Below are 22,625 nucleotides of genomic sequence, written 5' to 3' on the forward strand. Positions count from 1 at the left end.
ATAGGAACGATGTCTTGTTTTTCTTTTATATGGAATGTACACTTTCAGTAGACTCTAATTCTCCATCAGGTCTCCACTTAAGACCCCCACAGGTAAACAATGCCTGGTGCCTCACTCTGCCATGGGAGCCATGATTAGTTCCTGTGGTGACAGTGTCCATAGCAACGGCACAGGCAATATTTGCTTTTAAATCAAGTTTTTCTTTGTAAAAAGAAAAGTACCATAAGTATGACTGATTAGGTTGATCTGATACTGATTGTCAAGTCTGCAATTCTTTGCGATTTTTAATTGTATTTCAAAAACATCACCTTATAAAGTGAGAATGGCATTGTAAGAAACATACATAAATACATAAATAATACAGGCTGCGTCACATTGTTTAAGACAGTGTAAGGGTCCATCACACACCACAGTGTAAGGGCACTATGACCAAAGGTTTGTTCTATGATGTTTGTCAGGATTTTACAACAATAACATCATAGAGATGCTCAAGTAACAACTAAGAGACAAAGACATCAGAAACATCAACACTGTGATCTATATCAGTGCAAGTTAAAACTGTCTTCAAGAGTAAACAGAATGAAGATTATTAGACAAAACATGTTCATGATACATACATATTGCTATAAACCAGTTTTCTTGAAAACAGGTCAGGCCCAATTGACTAGAAACTTTATCCAACACACACACGCACATGCACACACACAATTTCTCAGTCACCTTGTACCCTATTTCTGATACAGAAAGGCCAAAACTACATGGACAACATGACTATTAAAATCGAAGCAGCGTAAAAAAGCCTTGTGCTTTACAAATGATTTGTTATGTATCAATTCCACCTTTGTCTAGGATGATTAAAACAAAAATACCTTTGGTGCAATATTCACATTAAAATGCATTATACTTAAAAATATTTGTTACAATGTTAAAACCTTAGGTGTAGTGTTGCATATGTGTAAAAATGCATACAAGCATCTCAGATGTATGTTTTTTATCTCGTAAATAAAATAATACTCTGAGACGTTTGGCAGGACATGGTGATCTCAGTTACCACCGCATAAAACTAGGAGACCTGAACCAGCTAAAATCTATCTGCTAAAGATGGTGTTTGGTGTTTTCTAAAAGTCTATTCAAAATTCTGAGTCAAATTACAGAAATCCAGAAATCAAAAATAAGGCAAAAAGTATTCTAAGAAAGTAGATTAACCAAAATCGGCCTCCTGCTCGGAAGAGGTCTTGGGAAGGCAACTGAACAGGGAGGGCAAAGGTCGGCCGCTCATGCAACGGCAGTCACTCTGTCATTAGTGCACTCAGATTCGAGCTGGGTGGCTGGTTCCTGGCGGGCGGTGCAGCAGGGCAGGGCGGAGAACAGTAGCACCACTCCACCCAGCAGTACACAGCTGCCACTGGAATAGAAGGCCAGTTCGTAGGAGAGCAGCCAGTCATAGATCCAGCCTGTGGGAGATATCACGAAGCTTTACCACAGCACTGTTTGGGCCAGCAGTAATTTATAGGACCACACAACCCATAAGGAAAAGCTTTTTTGTTTCTAACTCCAAGTTAATGGATTTCCAGTGTTTTTATGGATTTATGCTGGGGAGGAAAATGGCTGCGCTTACCCACGACTGGTGGCCCCAGCATGATCCCCATCCCGCCAAAGAACATCAAGATCCCGTACGCTTCGGTGAGACGCTCCACTCCCACCACCTTGGTGGTCATGTAGGGTGTGATGGACCAGTTCCCTGAGAAGAACCCCAGCACGGACGAGATGACCTGGAGGCCCGCATAGCTCCTGGTGCCGGGGATGGCCAGCAGCGCCGCGCCACTGCCCACTAGCGTGAAGGCATAGAGGACGGCGCTGTTAATCCAGCGCACATCGGTCAGTACACCCAGCAGCAGCTTGCCCACGCCGCCGGCCACGGCAAAGATGGAGACCAGCGGGATGACGCTGACGCCCTCCATCAGGCCCTGGCTCTGTGCCACATCCTCCAGGAAGAGGAGCGGCGGGAAGGCGCCCAGGCTGTAGAGGAACAGGGCGGCGCACATGGCCACGAAGACACGCTCACTCAGCCGTGCCACCAGAGATCGCGTATACTCTGAGCAACATCTCTGCAGAGTTTTGAACAGCTCGGCCAGGGTGGAGCAGCTCAGGGTTTTCTTCCGCTTGTGGGTCAACGGGGCACCGGCCTCGGCCGCGATTAGTGGGTCGGCCAGGCTCTTTCTAATGGAGCCGGTTCTCTCCAGGGCCATCTCCCTCAGCTTGTCCTTGGACAGCTCGACCAGGGCGGCCCTCTGCTTGAGGTAGTACGCCGGCAAGTGCAAAGGCCTCATCAGCCCACCACAGGCGACGATGTTCAGTGCAAAGGAGCCGATGAGCAGCAAGCAGCCATCAAGGCCGAAAAGCTCAATGAGTTCGTTCTGGCCAGTGGCATAAAGGAATCCCCCAACACTTGTGCCTGTTGAGAAGGGACCACGGTAAATGCTGCATTTCAGTGCGGAATTATGCATGCTATGTAATTGCATGCAGTCTTATTTCATGGTATTACACGGGTATTGCATTCCATTTACTGCAGACTGTGGCATTTACCCATTGTAACAATGCCAAGAGCGAGGCCCCGCCTTTTGTCAAAGTACTGGCATGTGATGGTCACAGTAGCAGCATACAGAAGTCCACAACCTATTCCTGTGAAAAAGATAACACGAGGTAACGTTAGCAGAGTAACGTGATACAGTGCATTACATGGTGAATGACAACAATGTGACTGTACAGGAACGCATGATCCTGTCTGTTTCCATAGTTGTCACCTGACACTGCTATAACTCCTCACGCTACATTAGACCATGTCTGTGTATATGTGAGAGAAGATGTACATCTCTCATACATCCTGTACATAAACAAATGCACCTGGCATGATTAAAAGTAGAGGCAGTCTGTGTTCGAACACACGCTTAAGTTCACTGCCATAAAACGAGAAGGGTTATCATCTCAGCACTACCCACCAACAATGGCACCGTAGGAGAACATGAGGAAGTGGACACTTGGCGCGAAGGCGCTGAGCATGAGGCCTCCAGAGATCATGACACCACTAAAAATGGTGACTGGCCTGGCACCGAAGTTCACCACACAAACACTGCAGATGGGACCTGCACACAGGGAGCAGAGCGTCAACCTGTTAGGGAGAGCAAGACGGTTGTTAATACCCAAAGGTTTATACACTTGATCCCAGTTTACAGTGAGTGGGAAGGCTTGCCTATACAGCGCCATACAGTACACAAAAATGCCATGCAGGCTTGAAGCCAAATCGGGAAACTTGTATTGCTCCAGAGTAGACATCCTGCCAAGTCTCTCAGCTAACACTGAATTGGAACAATAGCACAGAAGGAACCATTGGGTTGCCAATGGCATGTTGAAACTGATGTACTGAAAGACTGTTCTTTCTTTCATATGACTGTTGGCCTGTTCCACACTGAGACTGGATAACACCTGATGAGAATGACCTAACACCAAGGTCAGTGAAAGGAAAACATGAAATCCACACTGACATTTTTAATTCGTCATTTGCTTTGCCAAGTCTGTACAAAAAAAACCAAAAAAAAAACCAACAGAAGTGGCGTTTCATGAATTGGGTTATGGCCTGTTGATATTATGATCAAATTAATATTCAGTATGAATGACAGACAAACACTGCATATGATGGAAGGGAGGTTATGCTTGGGGGGTGGGGTTGCATGCATTTACACAAGAGTTCCCATTAGGTTCTACATTATATCTGGGGTGAATTATACCTGGGGTGTGAGCATTCTGCCACGAAAGCACAATAGCAGTTGATCATAAGATACAGCATATAGTATGTGAACTTACTGGCAATAAGTCCAATCCCAGACACTAACGATCCAACCCATGCAGTCATCCCCTTGCTCTCTTGGAAAGCACTCAGCCACTCTGGGTAGAGCACCCCCACAGACTGGGGGGAGCCATAGGCCAGAAGCTGAGCCATGAATGAGGCTGCCACTATGGCCCAGCCCCAACCCCCATCCAGGGCTTGCTTTGAGTTCTGAGGACTCATCATTAGATGCTGAGTTCTTGAAGGAGATCCTGAGAGAGAGAGATGCCAAGCGTTTGTGGTAAATGCAGTGTGGCTACATTGCAAGAGACCATATGAAATACAGAAACAGTGCCACATGGTGTAGCCAGAAAAAAAAAAACATCCTTCAGGATGTTCCTTCCTGCTACCCTGGTAACGTCTGTCTTATACCATAAATACCACCTTTACCAGCACAATTTATCAACTTATAAATCTAATTACTTTCTACCAGGACTACAGTCCAAGCTCTGGAGATCTATATGTTATTTACTGCGGGATTCGAACAGGAGATTTTGAAAAGCGCATTTATGCCGCGCAATGACGCGCAACACCGTAACCGCTAACTTCGAGCGCTTCCAGACATCACGAAATTTACAATCCATTACTTTTTTGTCTGCATAGTAATCAGACACAAGTCAGACATAAAACATAACATTTAACCGCAGAAAACAATCAACCTAGGCCTAGATCTATTTGGCATAATGAAACGAACAAACCGAACACAGAAGTGTGTTACATTAAAAAACTATTAAAAGTTTGAGCATTTTTCCCAGTAACGTTCCGCATAATATATTGTTTTGAAACGTTTTCCAGTATTATAAAGTATTATTACGTTTAGGTCTAAAATTACACTTACCCAAATATTTGCAGCCAGTCGCAGTAATAACGCCGTTCTAAAGAGCGCAGTAAGGTGTTGAACTGGCTCTTTGGCGCACTAGGCAAAATGTTCGTGATATCATGCCGTTTTGTACGACTGACAATAAAACATTAGATAACGTTAGGCATATGTTCAGTTTGAGCATTGGAGACGTAGGACACGGTGCCCAGCCGGTCTGCTCTGGCTCCACTAAAAGCCCAAAGTGCTGTAGGTGCCGCTTTTGTTGGCAAACGCTGAAACCGGTTTGAAGCTGTTCTCGCTGGTCTCGCTAAAATTCGATGCTCCAACTTCCTCATCTTTAACAGTGTCAAAAGATATAAAAGAACATTGTAACAAACCTTGCCTCTTGTTTTACTGAAATGGTATTGTATTTCAGTATTGCCTTTACTCACCATTAATTTAACCATCTTCAGCATTTTGACATTATTACCTTTAAATGGAATTGCTGACAATACAAGGAAAGATTTCCCAAGGCAAATTTCACAAGGCAACACTAGATCTCACAATCTTTTAATGCCACGATTTGTCGGCTTCTGTACTATTTATTTAGTTATTTATTTTGCCATTGCGCCATTCTTCAAACTGCTCGGTGCCTCTGCTGTCTTGTCTCAGCTCTGCTGTGAAAAAGACATTTGACCCTATCAGCGCGTATGTTCAGCGTTTTTCTTGTACATATTAAACATGTGCTTCGTCTATTATCTGTGCGGTATAATGCGGTATATCTATCGCTGCCACGCTTCCAGTCCAAACCGGTTATTAAAACTCGTTGCCGCAGGGCGCTGTTTCAAGGATGCCACTTCTGCCTTGGATGACATTTGACCCTGTGGTCAATGTAACTTTTAGAAAACAGAAAATTTTACTGAATTGTCCATTAAATCTGAAATTACTTTTAGGAACGTCCTAACTAGCCGAGTTCTCCCCAAAATATAACTTTATATCTATACATTGCTCTAGAACTGTCTGTTTGTGGCATTTGTATAAAGGCTGACTGCCCTTCTCTCATGACAGTCACTTTGCACTGAGGATGTGAATCTGCTCTAAATTCACTTACCTGTCTGCCTAAATGCAAGACAAAACAGGTATTCCATACATGAACATGCAGACTGCTCTGGATACAGTTTACAAGAAATTAATATCTCAGTTAATATTCAGGCCACAAAGGTCTTCAGACCAGATATGACACTGGAAAACATCATAAAACTCAATGCTGTGGGAGCTCATCAGCTGTGAGCCATGTTTGTTACATAAGATACTGCTGCAATAAAAAGTGTGGCATCCTGGCCTTTGGCAGACAGATACACCAACTGTCACACATACGATTACAATGAACACACAAGAAACGCAGAGTGACACCGTTAAAAATACTGACAGATATGACCACGATGGCAGAGAAGAGACTATAGCCGACGTTCCCAGATCATCAACATGGACCTGCTTTTATGGCCAAAAGCATGCAACACATTTTAACACATTTTAAGTCCGAGTTAAACTATAAATGTATGCATTATTTTGGTAAAGTGCAATACATCAGATCAGTTTGCATTAACAGACATCAGTTCTCAGTATGTCTGACCAGGCATCTGAAAGTGACCAGCCCTCGTTTACACAAGATGAAACCCAGGAGATGGGAGGAGTAGCTCTGCTACTGCAGGAAGCACGGAAACAGAACAAGCATCCCAGTAACTACTGCACGCACGCGAAACCTGATAGATGGAAGAAAGGCTGAATGGATATGACTTTTTTGGGGTCTCACCCCACCCTGTACAGAATCTCCCTACATATCAGTTTTCTGTTGATATTAATACAATCAGTCTTTCCTTTATAACCAATTCACTGTTGGTGTCTGTCTGGTTTGCAAAATCAAAATCACGTATAGACAAATGGGACCACATATTAAGGCTTTAATTATTTGATGTGGGGATAAGCTAGATAATGCTTACATTTAGCAATACCACAGTGAGTTAAGGCTCAAAGGTGTCCCACCCATTAAAGACAGCAGTAAAACATGAGAAAAAGTTACATTCATTCGTCAATTGTCTTAAAAAGAAAACGGTAACAACAAAACTGGTGTAATCCAACCTCTTGTAAAACCAGAAACCCAAACTAGAAATGCATGTGAACACTTCAGGGTAAAACTAAATACTTCTTTTTCCTCTCAACATCTAAATGAATATTTACATTGAAATGAATAAAAAGGTAAACAAAGAATTTTTTTAAATAAAAAAAAATCATCCCTGGTTTCCAGGGTCTTATGACAGATTTGCATGACAAAGAAAACCAAAAACACCACACATACACCCATGAACGACACACTTGTACCGAGTCAGTCACTCAGTAGCCATGTTCTCTCAGAGTGGCAGAGCTGGCGTCACTTAGACCCAGAATCTCTCGAAATGTCAGGGCCTCAACTACAATGGAAATGCTTAGTACCAGCAATTTTATCTTCATTCCACTGATTTCGTTGATCCACTGCGATTTTGCGATAAATTAGCATTTTTCACTATATACAGTAAGTGCTTGATTTTCTTGTTCTGCATTTTAGCTGCACTAACTGATAGGCATTTGGTAAAGTGAAACCGGTCATGAAAATGAGTGAAAGCTAGCATCACCCATGGACAGGGTCTAAGACGCGATCACAAACACACAGGAGGCATGAGGACAGGTTCAAATGCTTCGAAACAGACTAACCTTCCCTGCACACTTCACAAAGCTTACAAAAAGAAGAGGTTCTATTTACACTTTCTCTCACTGAGTGAGTTGTGTCTCGAGGGGGTATGCAATACAAATCTTTTTAAAATCAATCCACAAAGCTGTACTTCAACAACACATTCTGGAAGGGTAGGTGGAGCAAAAGTCACAGTGGTGCCAGTTAGACACTGTTTAGGAAAAAATCTGGGTGGAGAAGAACTGAGGACAAGAATCTACGTGCTCCGCTCTGTTTCCCTCTGGACCAAGGCATTTCATTACGACACACACAAGCACCTGCTCACAACAGCAGGTGCACCAGTACACGTGCTGAGTCAGCACATTCAATCTGTGCAATAAACCAACAGCAGCATATATGTAAACTATTCTTTCTCCCTTAGAGCTTATAAGGAAAAACAAACAAAAAAACAAAAAAAATGGTTTGCCTGCTCAGGCCGGGCCAGGTAAATACACCCTCTTCATTCACATCCAGATCTAGCAAACGCATTCGACTGCGTGAGTGGGTTTCCCCCTCCATTAGGCACGAGCAGAGTGGACTCCGATGCCACCACGTCTCTGACTGATCATCTTGATTCACAAGCGGTGGGGTGGTGAGTGCCAGACTGGCGGCAGAGCCCCTGTGCATGCTCAACCTCCACCTGAAGCACTGTGCCACACAGTCCTACGATTCCCCGCCCAGCGGTCTCTCAGCAGCACTGTTGCCGGCCTCAAATTTACACACAGCAACATGGAGGGTGTCGGGGATGGGGGACGACAAACAAAAAACTAGCGTTATGCATTTCGCCTTTTCCTTACCAGTACCTTGCGTTCAATTAGTTGTCTGTAAGCAAAGTTAGGGTGGGTTCGGGGGCAGGGCTCACATAGTCTGTGGTCTCTGCGCTGGACAAAAACCTCACCCAGGGCCAAGAGGAATGCCGGACTGGTGAGTGTTTCCCTCCCTCACACTCACAAAAGTGAGCGTGCACTTCACCAAGAGCCATGAACCCTCCACATTTCAAAAAAAAAAAGAAAGGAAAAACAAGGAGCCAGTTTAGTGTTGCAATTGATGTTATGACCAAAGAGCTGCACAGGGTTGGTGGATGGAATAAATCAGGAAACAAAAACCTAAAAAAAAAACTGATGAACACAGTAGAGAATCACAGTGACGCCTATATGATTCTCAGTGCAAGAGGAGGAAGGCGACTCCATGTACAGAGGGTAGTGATGCAGGAGCCCCGGTGCAGGTTCAATCCCAGGGCCCTACGGCTGGGAGGCTGGCGGTGCCGCATGAATGCTGGCCAGATGCGCGGGGGCCGGGGGCGGAGGAGGTCCGGGCTGCACCACCCCAGCCTGGGTGTTGGGAGAAGGAGGGGGGGTCGGACGCTTGAACTTGTCCGGACTGTTGCTTCTTCTTGGCGACGGCCTCTGCAGAGGGGGGAGGGGTGGGGGTTGGGAGGAAGAGTTCAAACAGACGTCCGGTAAGAGCACGGAAAATAAGGAAAAGCGCTTTTTCTGGACAGGCTGAAAACAGACAATATGTGCTCAACACTAGGGAAGAAAAAAAACTGACACACAAGGGAAAAACATTACATTCTCACAGTAGCATTACATTCTCAACCTCCCCCCACAAACCCCACTTCTCAGAAGCCAAATATCTTCAAAATGTTTGGGAAAGGTCTTAAAAGACTTTAAATCATGCTGTGTAAGACAAACAGGACTGTCCTTCCTTTCCTGTTATTATCGAAGTGCTGACTCCATCACAGCATACAGCTGGACATTTTAAAACCCAATATAATAAAGTGCAACAAAACAGTAAGGAAGGATGTGCATCCTGTGATATGTGCAGCACAAAGCCCTCCACGCAGGTACATCAGGAGGAGATGGCACCTTTGCAGCCTGGACTGACATTCTTAGAGGCGCAGCAAACCACAACATTCTCCTCTCTGCTCTCTCCAGCCTCGGTGTGATAGGACTGAAACCATTTCCATGCAGAGCCAATCTGGAGGGACGGTCCTATCAGGTAACATGGAGAGGATCCACATCCAATCCATGTAGACTCTGCACCAGTGTTCACAGGGCTCAGTATTAGGCCCTCTTCTCTTCTCATGTACTTGTTCTTTTGGTGATGTAATATCTTCTCATGGCTTCTCCTTATGTATTTTGTACTTCTAGGCATCAGCATTCATCCCTGTATTTCTACAATATTCTAGATCACTGGTATATTGGACTCCAACCTACTTTACTGTACTAGGATGTATTCTATGAAGAAATGACAAAACACTTTTGTAAGTCACTCTGGATAAGAGCATCTGCTAAATGCCATAAATGTAAATTTAGAGGTGACACACTGGCTCGGAGTGACACCTAGGTACATAAATGTGACGTCCGCATTCAACTCACAGCAGGACAAAATGATTTAGCTGTGCATTCCTTCTTGCTTCATCCAGTGGTACGACTGTTTCAATACTATCAGAGTAAAGGTGGTGAGAGTAGACTGGCAGACACCCCCTCATCACACGGCACTTCAGTCCACACAACTTAGCAATTCACACTCAAACCCTCAGGTGACTCCACCCATTATGACTCCTGTTGACAGATGAAGACGACGTTAATTTAGTCCAATGCAGCACTGACAGCCTGTTCGAAGGATTTGACAACAGCACCAATGGACAACATTATTTAGTGTTTGCCTCCTGACATTTTCTGATTCACAATGAGAAAAGCACACTAGTCACCACATCATACAAATGGCCTATTGTTACAGACACACCTGGTGGGACGGCCTGCGGCTACAGACACACCTGGTGGGACGGCCTGCGGCTACAGACACACCTGGTGGGACGGCCTGCGGCTACAGACACACCTGGTGGGACGGCCTGCGGCTACAGACACACCTGGTGGGACGGCCTGCGGCTACAGACACACCTGGTGGGACGGCCTGCGGCTACAGACACACCTGGTGGCGCACCACTCATCATCCATCCTCTTCCCCCTTCAGCAACACTGTTCAACTAGTATTCTGGCAGATCATTTTCAGTGCAGCGTTAACCACGACGTGCTGGTGATGGCAGTGTGTGCATCAGGTACAGCATTGCTGGAGTGTTTACACACTGGAATGGACAGGGAATTTTCCACCCAAACATACAGAGACAACAGCTACCCGCTGGTGAGAATCTGACCACTGATCAATGGTACCCCAAACCTGCACCTAAGCTGCACCAAATGAAAAGGTATTTGTTTCCAGTCCTGTGGTATGTGTGTTTATAGGTCTGCCAGCTGGCATGTTCAGATGAGGACATGATGTTACCAGGCTCAGCCAACCATGAACGGCACAGTCAATGTGCAGCTGCTCTGATACGTAGTTAGAACAAATAAACCAGCCAAAAAAGTCTATTTCAACCACAATAACTCAATTATTCAGTTTTTCAGCATTCGTCCCTCATGTAAGGTTGCTAGGAAACATTCTGAGTAACCATGGAAACTGCACAAAGAACTTTAGAAGTTCTGGGGCAAAAAAACTCATCAACTCATCATCAGCCTGTTTTATCTCATTTGTGGAACAGGAAGAACTACATGAGCACTTGGCTGCACACTCAGTGCGCTTTGCTTCCCAGAAGTGCCGCCTCTCTAGAGGGGAGAAGCAGGGCATGTGCTAGGTTTACCAACAACGTCTTCAGGGAAGTTAAACGGGGTGACTCACATGAAACACGCATGTTTGCACATATGCAGAGAGACAGAGAGGGTTTCGAGTGACTCACCGCAATTCCATGTGAGGCCCCCACGTGCACGTGCAGGCCAGGCGTGTTGTAGTAGGACATGCCTGCCCGGGTCAGTGTAGTTGGAGGGGTAAAGCCCACTGTGTGACTGGCAAAGGATAGGCCTGCAAGAGGAATGCACGCACGCACACAAATTTTATATAATTAGCATGTAAAAATGGTATGAACAACTTTCAGTAACGTTTAACTTGGTGGCCCACCTGACAAACTACCTAGTAAAAATATAGTAAACCATATTGCATATTTCAATATTAAAGGTTAGAGGTGAGAACTGGTTACTGAGTATTGTTTAAGTATTGTTTAGCCTACTTTCCCACATGTTCACACCTCACTTTGTTCAGGCTGTTTAAAGCCCAGTGTGTGTATACAAAGATTACATTTGGCTGGCTGTTTTCATGCACAAGGAAGGCCAATCCAAAAATCAGATAAACCGACCCTACATCCATGGACTATTAACCCTGACATTAACACTGACACACACGACTTTCCGCTCCTTCACCAAATGGCTCAGAACCAACTGTAGATGAAGAGTGTAGAATGTAACTTGTATTGTCGTTCACACAGTACAGCCTTTAAAAATGCCCCTTCATCAACGTTTTTAGAAACTAACATCTAACATTCACCAACAGGGTTGCACCAACTGTGTTCATATCAAATGTGTGCATATTTCTTTATTTCTATTATTATATATTTTTCCTTTCTCTCTCCTACCTACTCTGCTCCTTATTGTCAATATTGTTATTATTGTGGTGACCACTGTCAGCCAGAGGAGGATGCCCCCCTTCTGAGACCTGGTTCCTCTCAAGGTTTCTTCTTCGTGCTCTAGGGAGTTTTTCCTTGCCACTGTCACCCTTGTCTTGCTCATTGGGGGCTTGGACATTTTTAAAGCTGCTTTGTGACAACATCTGTTGTAAAACATTCTATATAAAGGAATTTGACTTTGTTCATGGTCTCCTTGATCTATGATCCAGAAATCTGTAAGGAGAGCAGAAGACAAGTGGCTGTACTGGCAGGCAGCAGGGAACGATCCCTGAAGCCGAGAATCCTGTTTCACTGACTACACAGCAACACTTTCTGTAAAGATGGCTCAACCTGATTACACTGGCTCAAATTACAAAACCTCAGTAGCGATAAAGCAGTCCATGGACTGATTCAATGGAACTGTGTGTGTGTGTATACATATACGGGTGGGTGCACACCTGGTGATATGGGTCTGCTGGAACTCGGGGAGGGTGAGTACGGAATCGGACTGGACACTGTGCGAGGACGAAGACCCTGGGCCGACATTTCGTTGAAGTACCTACAAAAGGACAGAGCAAATATCAGATATTCATACTGATCCACTAATCAGTCTGTTACACGCTGCCAGAGCTATTTCCAAATTTGACAGCAGAGGTCTGTGACAGCTAGATGATCCTTATAGGCTGTGGTTTGCCATGGTCTCCATGAACATTCATTTTATGAATTTACAACTGAATATTATATGCCTCAAATAAATATCACAAGCGCTGGAGTCTGTGTAGCCTGTTCTCACACAGCTCTGTGGGCTCTGAGTCTGCCGACAAGCTCTCAGATGGCTGGAGAACTACAAATGCCCTTCTTCATGTCCAAGCTTGGCCACCCACACAGACGTGAAGCGCTTCCCCACAGCCCCCCGGTCCTGGGCTGTCCCCTGAGGCCCACCTCTCATCGTCCATCTCCAGGCTGGACTCACTCTCGGAGAGCTGTCTGCACAGAGCCTCACGGCGCTCCACCTCCCGCTGCAGCTTCCTCTGTAGACGCAGGTTCTCCTCGCGCATGATCCGTTCCTCCTCGATGTACTGGGCCCGCTTCTCTGTGTCTGACACGCACACATACAAACACACACTTTAACACCACAACAGTGCAGAAACACCACAGAATCACATCCCTTGAGAGAAAAAGTAAATTCAAATCTGCACCAAGTAGACCAAGCCACATACATACATACATAGCAAGTCACAGTTTATTCAGATGGATTTTAATAATTATAGTAACTGAATAAACAATAAAGTCTCATGGTGAAGGAGAAGTCTACATGTGCATTTGCAAATAATTTAAGAACACAAACTGGTTTTAAATTATTTTATTTAGTTTGCACTCTGACAAGCAGGAATAAGGCTGTAAATCATCATTCACAGACCTGGGATCTGTCATTAGCAACTAAAAGATTCAACAGTCTGGTTTAACCAATTAACACGGCTGTATGAACTAACCAGGAAATTTCTTTAATAAGGGAGTCCTCCCCTGCCTTGCAATTTTCGTGTGTGTACTAGACATAGAAAGGAGGCCAAGTGCTAATTATGCAGGACTTTGGAGAGGAACTTTGGAACGGGGCTGAATGGAGAATGCAGGACTAAAGGAAAGGGAATAACTATATGATCTATATAATCACATGAACTATAAAACAGATTGGAGGAACTCTTGTTCTTGCTCATTAAAGCAAGTGGCTATCTGATGGCCTTACAACCAACATTAGTGAGAATATTCACAATATCCCATGGTACCCACCTGGGCACGAGCTATCTGCCTGCCCTCTTAAATACTGAAGAATTTCACTTTATTTGCAGGTGTGAGTAAACTGAGTCAAGACTTTTGTCAGCTTAGTCGGCCGCAAAGGACTTCACGGCTCCATCTAGTGGACGGCGAGAGAAACACCGTCTGCACCAGCAGCGCAAATAGCAGCCAGCCCTTTAACGTCAGCAGCGTTTCATGCAGAGGTGGAGGAACAACGCGATGCGCTCGGCACTCACGCTGCAGCTCGGCCGTGCGGAGGTTCTTCTTCAGCCTCTCCACCTCGCTCTTCAGGAAACGGATGTGCCTCATCATGTTCTCCGGGGAGTCGATCTCCATAGAGATGTCCCTGGGCGACGGCGGGGCGGACACCGGCTGGTCCAGTTTCTCCTGCAGGATCCTGTGGAGGCAGGACAGCGTGTCGCTCCTGCTGTGAGACTGCTTAATTCCATGGTTACACACACACATAAAATCCTGCCACTTATTAGAGCAACATTTATATATTCAAAGTGCCTTTTTAGTTCTTGCCCATAGCTTGGTCTTGTCTCCTAAGCACATGGAGGAAGGGTTACCTCATTAAACAGATGCTGGTGCTCTGGGGCGTTTGCGAAGAACACACCACCACTGACCTTTTCTCTGCCTCCAGCTTGTCCATGCGCTTCCACAGCCGGTTGACCAGGGCCTCCTGCTCCTGCTCCAATGTGTTTTCCAAGTCAATCTTCTCTCGCCTGAGCTGCAAGGGGGGAAAAGACAAACAAGCTTTACTAAAAGGTACTAACCTGTAAGCAGAAGGTCAGCCACCTACAATCGGACTCACTCAGTACTCACTCAGTACTCACTCAGTTCATCTCTATCAATACTAAGGCACAGGGATTTAAGCTTACTGGGGAGTTCTGGAATAGAAAGCCTGACCTACTGTCAGGTGGGCGGCCCCTGCCAGTGGTAGGGCACCTGTTCTAAGGTGAGCTGTTTGGAGATGGTGTCGTTCTCCAGCTTCTTGATCTTCTTCATCAGCTTGTTGACCTGGAACTCCTGCTCCTGCTCCAAGTGCTGCTCCAGCTCGGCTTTCTCATGCTGGAGCTGAGAGGGAGACAGAGAGAAAGGGAGATGTAAATACAACACTGCAGAGATAAAACTGCATTCTCTCACTGAATGTGAAACATTCAACTAAATACGACAAATTTTCTTTACAAAATTTGAGATGATTCACCCCAAATTTAAATGTCTATCAAAAACTGAAAACTGCCCATCCTATTAGGAGAAAAGAAAGCGATATATATCTGCCCGTCATAACACAGTAAGTAGTAACACACACACAGACTATACTGCCCAGTTCATAAACACTGTCTCTCATTCTTTTTTCCCCATCCTTATTTTATTTTCCTTTCTTTTCACTTTTTTCAATTACTTCATAGCAATTACAGTTCTTTATTATAACAATTCTTAATTTCCGTAAATGCAAAGGTTAATTAATGTTTTAATACTGCTTTGGCAATACTGTTTCTGCATATGGTCATGCCAATAAAGCTTACTGAATTGAAATTGAGAGAGAGAGATGGTACGGAGATGGGGAGGAGAGAGAGAGGGGGAGGAGAGAGAGAGAGAGAGAGAGAGAGAGAGAGAGAGAGAGAGGGAGGGCTATTCAAGCCTTAAGCCTCAAGCATTCTTACTGCTTTGTTGTAAGACGGAGGGATCTTATCAAAGGTCATGCAAAGATCTGCACCCCAATGACATCAGTTTTAGACTCCCACACTCACGGAGAGATGGGAAAACAGGCACGCACAGACAAAAAGACACAAAAACATACCCAAAATATTCCCTAAAGCAGATGACTATGTCTACATGTGCTGTCAAAGATATTTCTGCATTTCCAAACAGTCATTACAGTTACACCTAAATGAACTGAAAATGACCGAGACCCGACTTTCCCACCCAACAGATCCAAAAGGGAGGTCAGTTTCACTGAAACACTTGTACGTAATGTCTTGTATCTACACAGCTTGAACAAAAGATCTGTGCTGCCTTATCATTGAGTAGTACACTGCCTGCAAAGGAAATGCCTCTCTGGATAAGCTGTTATAGAAACCCTACTAATTCAAGTTGAAGCATATAAAAAGAACTGCTTTGCCACAACACCCTGCACACACTACGTGATCTGCAATTTCTAGAAGCTTCTTTTATCCCCTGCTGAATTCAGCATGACAACTGCTCCATGTGTCATGAACAGGTTGGTTTTGGTGGGCTCGTGGTCTAGCAGCCTACTGAGGACAAAGACGGAACCACGAGGTGATCTCACTCACTTGCATAAGTTTTCTTGACAGCTCGTTGGTAAGGAATTCCTCTTCCTTCTCATAATTGACGGCTAGCGTTTCTTTCTCCTTCTGCAGAGCCTGAATCTTCTTGAACAGGGTGTTACTGATGAATTCCTCTTCTTGTTCTGCCCTGGCTTGCTGTAGAGCACAAAAGGAGGAAAAATTGAAAAATCATTCCAGAACACCGCTTGCATATTAAACGTCAAGGTTCCTTTCCTGTTGTTCACAAAGACTGTGGTTAGCTCCCCAAAACACAGAACACATGAAACCATGCAATTCAATACTGAAGGAAGCAGTAATGGGAAACCATGGAAATAACAGAAATATGACAACAGGTGGATGGTTAAGTTGGAATGTTACCAAACATTTAGGAGCAGACTGTCTCACACTTTGCAGTGTCTGTGTAGTGACTGATTAAGTTCAGGCCCCATGACCTTCAACCATCAAACATTTTCTGGATGTAAGCCCCACTTTCTGAGCTTCACAAGGAGCTCGGCTCAGAGGTAGTTAAATTCCGTAAAAACTAGGTCAAGGACAGGGTTTAGTATAATAAATATTTTTGATGTGTTGTAAGAAAAGAAACTTGTAAGATTTTATTTAATTATTTCAGTGTCACAAAACTGTAACGTTACTATACAGAAGCAAGTTGACATTTTCTCAATATATTTGTTAGTGTTATATAAAAAACTACCACTATCTGGATCACATAAAATAATAAATCCCACTATAGAGATTTATGGATTTTTTTTTCTATGGATAAAGCTGATGTATCATCAATGGTATCAATACTTCTCCACATGGTGTATATGATATTATTCAAAGGCAGATGGATCATATTGTGTTTTGCAAAACTTATTTTGTTTTTCCTGGTAGAGAACTGAAGCTACAGCACAGATAGTAAAATGTTCTGTGTGTTTAGTGCTACAAGCGGAACCATTACAACTCGAGTCTAAGCATCAGACGTTGCAAAGTAGGTTGGGGATTAATCTGGACCGAGCTCACGCTGCACAGACTTCTGACTTCTAACTGCTTGTCAAGATGTGCAGCTGGCATCTTATTTCTACAGCTAAATAAGATCCGAAAATAACATTGCAGATGTACACTCAACATATTAATAACATCTTTTCCAGCAAAATGCCATTTCAAGCGTTAACCATAGCATGCCAGCTATCTTAGAGAGACGCAGCTAACCTAGACAGCTCAGAGAATGTGCAATTACAGCAAAAACAAAGTAAATCTTACGAGTCTCACCCATGGTTTGCACTCACGTTTTATATTCAATTTACGTTATATACGTCAATCAGTCACTGCGTTACTGTAATAGTTTATATTATGGAGTGTTCTGTTTGCTTAATTAAGAAACCGCGCTAGCTACAGGGCACAAAACCATCACCAAGGGCCCAACCGACCCGAACCGACCTGTTTAGCTGGCTAGCGCTCCTTCCCTGGACCCTCGGGTCAGGTGGCGTCCCATTACTAGCCAAATACCGCTAAAGCTTTTTTAGGATGTCAACATCAGTAGTGAAAATCCCAGATCGTTAACGAAGACGCGAATAGAACCTGTGACCTAGGTTAGCTGCCTAAGATATCTTAGCCTAGTCAGCCTGTAAACGAAGCTCACACGACATGAGGGTTGAGGAGCTGATTAGCTAACAGCCCGATGACTAATTCCCTGCTAGTATTTAGCGAATTAATATCAAATAAAACGCGAAAGATGTTACATGAAAGTTAGAAACGTTATCATAACTGACCACAATCTGTCATTAGCTAGCTATGGTAACATATCGATCCCAACACCTTTATCCTCAGCGCCTAGCTAGGCTAGCAAAACAGTGACAAAACGGATCAATCTCGCTAAATTTAATTCGATTAAACACACACATACACACACGATTTAAACTCGATTAAAACACACACCACACGATTAAAAACTCGATTAAAACACACACCACACGATTAAAAACTCGATTAAAACACACACCACACGCCACGGTAGCCCGCCTTACGATGGTGACGCTGGCCCTGCGCAGGTCTCGGTTCTCCTCCTGCAGGGCTTTACACTTCAGCCTCAGCGTCTCCAGCTCGATCTTCAGCACCTTGTTCTCCTGCTGCAGGGACGCCAGGCGGTTCGTCAGCTCCTCCAGGCGGAACGGCGAGATCACGACGCCCGGCTCGCCGGAGGACGACGAGGCGCACGGAGGAACCGTCGAGCCGCCGCACGCGCCGTCCGTGTCGCTCTCGCTCGCGCTGTCCGCCATCATCCACCCCAAGCGTCGGACTGGGGCAGCGCGAGGTGGCGGTGCGCTCGCCAAGCGCGGGACGAGCGACCCCCTCAGAAAACTTCCAACAATGACAGTCAAGAAAAAACAGTTTAAAAAAAAACTAAATCAGGCGAAGTTAAAAATCCCAGTGTCGATTTTATTTGGCACGGGGAACAGTAACGTAATGTGTTGCGTATTTATATTAATGTGTAACGTATTTATATTCATGTGTCGCGTGCTTAGTTTTGTTTTCAGGAGAATCCCCCTACCACACCTCCACGTACAGGACATGATTTACACACTGGAGTCTATAAAACGGGGTCTGGGTACGTGGTTTCTATTCTGTTTCGTTTCTTTTCTTATATCTTTAATGGACTAATGGACTATTAGTTAAAAGTACCAAATCAATAATGGTATAGTATACTATAATAATTATTTTTTTGCTTTTCTAATAAATGGGGACCGCTACAGGAGCGCTGTCCTTGCTGTCTGGGAAAAGAAAGCTCACAACATTGCCTTGGTCTTAATGAGCTGGAGGATTTTTAAGTTCATGCTATGTCAGTTTTGCATGCATGTTTATGTGAATAGTGCTTATAGAAGAACAGAAAGTTTCCTCCTAGTGCTTCACTTTGTTTGCTCTTCCCAGGTCCAGGTTCCAAAGTCTGTTTATTTTCCTTTTGATTCAATCTTCCTTCGTTTACCTTCCTTTGTGGTTTGATTCAAGCCTCCTTCACAAGGCGTTATTAGGCTGACTGATTGTCATTTGGAGTGTTTGTTTTGGAGAGGAGTGAAACCAGGCTTAAGCACCCACGGGCTGAGGGCCAGCCCTTTGACGACAGCACGGCAATAATTTTCCCTGAACCAACAACATTCATGGTGCTCTGAAACTACACCAAGGACATTGTTCAGTCTGCTTCCAGTTAGGGTTGTGCAAAAAACAGGAATGGACCTGGACACTGCTCCAAGTCAACAGAGTGGGAAAAGGAAGTTAAAAAAAAGCTGGCCTGGAGTTTACTGTTAGCAGGACCATGGAGGCCTATGTTATCCGACAGCATGTGAGCAGGACGGCAATACACATTCTAGCTGTTGTCCAGGAAGAGGTAGAAACACTCTCAGAGAGGGCTCTTATGTGTCAGGGCCATCCTCCAGTTACAGTTCTGAGATCACACCTTTATGTACACCTTCCTGCCTCTAGCACTTCTCAGCTCCTAGAGGGCTCTTATGTGTCAGGGCCATCCTCCAGTTACAGTTCTGAGATCACACCTTTATGTACACCTTCCTGCCTCTAGCACTTCTCAGCTCCTGGTTTTATGTGGGTCCTGGTGCCAACTCCACCTTAGAATGCCCTGACTGCTGGCTATTTTTGATAGAGTGTGGTCACCTGGTGGCTACTAGAGGCTACTGCCTCTGAGCAATAGGTTGCTATACACCATGTTAGGCCATTGGGTAGACTGTCGAAAGATGACGTGCGTGCGAGGAGCACCAACCTTCTCGTTCCCAGCAGGGGCCATGTTTGACTCTCCCGTGGTCCCACTGTGAAAAGCAGGCTGCCATCGATCCTGCAGGCTTCTTAATGTGCGATGGCATCGGAGCTATTTCAAGACCTAGCTTGTGTTTCTAATGTGGTCAAATCAAAGTTCCTCTCCAGGGAATGTCAGTTCTGGACACGTCTGCAGCGGAGAAGTGGAAGCTGTCTTGAGAGTTCTCCAGTTTTTCTTTGTGCTTGTTAGCTTTGTTTTTCTTTTTCGTTCATGGTTCAGGCCCTTTCTGAGTGCAGGAGCGATGCACTGACTGCTCAGCACTGCTAATATCAGCTTTCACCATTGTTGCTCATGGGTCATCTGCCTTAGACGGTGATGCCAATGAATATTGTAGCTTTCATTTTATAGGCTGTCACCGCTGCACACGTCTCTGTTATAGCTCAGTGCTCAACACAGCTTTGTGCTCCCCTGGAGTCCGTAAATGTCAAACTGGCAGAGTCAGTCGGGGAACTGGGTAGTTTCACTGGAAGTGTCCTTCCCATAAAACCCTTAGTTTGTTATCATTCATAGTGAGGACTTGCAGATGTAACTTTATATTGCCTAGAACAGGGTGTTGGCCATAGTACACCCTGCACAGATGACGGACATGGGCACATGTAGCCATGGAAACTTATTAGCACACCTGTATGTATGTAGCACACCTGTCCCACTGCAAAATATGTGATATCTGATGTGCTCTTCTCCATCATGAAGGGTTTTTTGTTGATAATTTTCATATATTTATTCTGTGGATAAGTTTTGCTAAAACCAAACCTGTAGCATTGAATGCTAGGTTAGAGACTCATTCAGCAGTTGCCATTCATTCCCACTAAGGACAGATGTGGCATTTGGTTTGGGGAGTTAATTAGCATTGCTGGCATTAAATGTTTTTAAATTGTTACCTGTATTTAGGGGTAGCATTTAGGCACATACTCGACTACGTAGTGAGCACAGTCTGCCATCCCCAACTTATGGAAGGTCCAGTTAGTTGAGAAGATATGCAGACAACCTAAGATCTATACGTTTAATTTTTGTGACATTTGAATTTGTCAAATGTCAAATGCTGCTCATGGGAACTGTATGCAGACAAGGACACCATGCTTTGATTGACATGTATTGTTGAAGATGACTTGTTGTGGCAGCAAATTTAGAACCTTGTGAGGCTACTTAGGTGAAGCTCCACAAAATGTCTTTTGCAAAAGATGTCACTGCAGCATCAAGTTTGCCCCAGTCAGTCATAAATGCAATATCCACAAATGCCATAACCTTGGCAGCAATAAATGCAGTAACCTTGCAAAGAAAAAAAAAACACTGAAGAAATGTGTGATGTGATCAGTGGGAGAGAAAGCTTGCTGGAGTTTGCACCTAGGTGGGTTGTGGGAGGCCAAGGACACTGATATCAGCTTCATGCCTTCTCAGAGGAGTGAAGTGGGAACGGAACTAAACGCTTTCTATCGGGAGTCACTGTTTGGTTTGTTCAGTATACCACTCCTTAATGCCATTTCTGCCATCATCATCCATAGACTGCCTACCCTTCCTGATTATTCCAGTCACAAAAACATGTTTGGTTAAAGACACAGAAGGGCAGCCCTTTGTCAATAGTATAATCTACCAGTTATGAAGGCATATACTAGTTTTTTAGCATTATGTAGGGTTAGCATGTGTTGTTGTGGAAATCATACATTGGTGCGTATCACTAATTTGTGAGGGGCATGGGAACCATGGAAGGCTAAGGTAGGTCTACAAGATGAACAACCTCTGGCATGTTGGAACAAGGTGACAAAGGGAAGTAGTCAAATCAGATTTGTAAATTTTGGATAAAGATTGCGTGAAATGGGGCCAAGCTTGATACCTCATCCACTAATTAGTAATACACATGAATAAATGAATGAATGAATGAGATTCCCATGGTTCCTACCTGGTGAAACCACTGCCTTAAATGATTATATGCTATGTTAGTGATAACACTTATGTGGGATATCAAATCACAGGCCTGTATCCATAATTATACCAAGGTGCTTAGCCACTGCATTTGATTTTATGCAGTAACCATCATTGTCTAGAATTAAATTGTTACTTTGAACAGTTGTCAGTCATACTTATGTTTTATCAGAGTTCAGAAATAGGTTTCTGGTCATCCGATCTCATGTTTTTAACACAGTCTTCTATTTTGTGTACCTGTGTTGTTAAATCTGGTTAAATTTAACTTATCAGCATGTGGTGCATTTATTGAAAGTAGTTGTAGTCAAACAGTATTCCATAAGAACCCCCCCCCCCCCTCCCTTAAAAAATGTTTTGTATCCACTGCAAATGCTACTTTTCAAGTCAGTCAGCAGGGGACGCTAGCTGTGTTACTTATTTATGTGAAATATATGCATACAAATAAATGAGTTTTCACGCATGTCCAATAAGATATGACAATCAATAGAATCAAATGCTTCATTCATATCTAGTTATGTATCCAACTTAGCAGTTCACCCAGAGTAGTTAGCAGTGCAGACAGCACAAACCTACTCCCTGTGAAGAGTGACCCATTGTTCCATTGTTCTGTAGCTAATTATATGGGTTTATACATATATATTTAATCCAAAGGTTATTTTCAGCAACATATCTAGTGGTTTTGTTGGAGACAGTTTAGGTTAACCTTGTTGCTGGATTTTGTATTTTGGACAGTTTATGATGACCTTACAGTAAACCATGCAAAATAGTTTCGGACAAATCATCAACAATATTTAATAATCGAAACAATTTATACGCCGTTCATTAGTTCATTAGATTTCATGTATAAAACCACACC

The 22,625-nt window shown here is 44.1% G+C and overlaps 2 protein-coding genes across 5 annotated transcripts; both read right to left on the reverse strand.

Moving 5' to 3' along the window:
• Positions 1-266: 266 nt before the first annotated feature.
• Positions 267-5,515, reverse strand: slc16a9b (solute carrier family 16 member 9b). Of its 4 annotated transcripts, XM_027009460.3 has the most exons (7): positions 5,135-5,515; positions 4,722-5,038; positions 3,862-4,095; positions 3,000-3,143; positions 2,587-2,682; positions 1,619-2,455; positions 267-1,454 (listed from the first exon to the last, which is right to left on the reverse strand). In XM_027009460.3, exons 3-7 carry the CDS (start codon positions 4,067-4,069, stop codon positions 1,276-1,278), a joined length of 1,464 nt encoding a protein of 487 aa, XP_026865261.2. In that variant the 5' UTR covers positions 4,070-4,095; positions 4,722-5,038; positions 5,135-5,515; the 3' UTR covers positions 267-1,275. The 4 variants fall into 4 exon arrangements, with proteins under 4 accessions (XP_026865261.2, XP_081553854.1, XP_081553853.1 ...); XM_081697728.1 differs by lacking the exon at positions 4,722-5,038; XM_081697727.1 differs by lacking the exon at positions 5,135-5,515 and having other exon boundaries at positions 4,722-5,120.
• A 1,108-nt stretch (positions 5,516-6,623) lies between these two features.
• ccdc6b (coiled-coil domain containing 6b) lies at positions 6,624-18,367 on the reverse strand. Its single transcript, XM_027009424.3, has 9 exons — positions 18,054-18,367; positions 16,036-16,185; positions 14,687-14,815; positions 14,365-14,468; positions 13,975-14,135; positions 12,887-13,043; positions 12,403-12,503; positions 11,186-11,307; positions 6,624-8,852 (listed from the first exon to the last, which is right to left on the reverse strand). Exons 1-9 carry the CDS (start codon positions 18,306-18,308, stop codon positions 8,688-8,690), a joined length of 1,344 nt encoding a protein of 447 aa, XP_026865225.2. The 5' UTR covers positions 18,309-18,367; the 3' UTR covers positions 6,624-8,687.
• Between the last annotated feature and the right edge of the window lie 4,258 nt (positions 18,368-22,625).

This window comes from Electrophorus electricus, chromosome 15 (genome assembly GCF_041902795.1).
Source record: "Electrophorus electricus isolate QZ-2024a chromosome 15, ASM4190279v1, whole genome shotgun sequence".
NCBI classification, from domain to species: domain Eukaryota; kingdom Metazoa; phylum Chordata; class Actinopteri; order Gymnotiformes; family Gymnotidae; genus Electrophorus; species Electrophorus electricus.

Excerpts from the sequence above, each read along its gene's own strand:
- slc16a9b (XM_081697728.1), bottom strand. The coding sequence starts at position 4,069 with ATGATGAGTCCTCAGAACTCAAAGCAAGCCCTGGATGGGGGTTGGGGC. Across the intron at positions 3,144-3,861 it reads TGGGATTGGACTTATTGCCA|GTCCCATCTGCAGTGTTTGT; the intron begins GTAAGTTCACAT and ends CCCTGTGTGCAG. Across the intron at positions 2,456-2,586 it reads TCTTGGCATTGTTACAATGG|GCACAAGTGTTGGGGGATTC; the intron begins GTAAATGCCACA and ends CCTTCTCAACAG.
- ccdc6b (XM_027009424.3), bottom strand. The coding sequence starts at position 18,308 with ATGATGGCGGACAGCGCGAGCGAGAGCGACACGGACGGCGCGTGCGGC. Across the intron at positions 16,186-18,053 it reads GCAGGGCCAGCGTCACCATC|CAAGCCAGGGCAGAACAAGA; the intron begins GTAAGGCGGGCT and ends TGTGCTCTACAG. Across the intron at positions 13,044-13,974 it reads CCGCACGGCCGAGCTGCAGC|ACACAGAGAAGCGGGCCCAG; the intron begins GTGAGTGCCGAG and ends TGTGCGTGTCAG.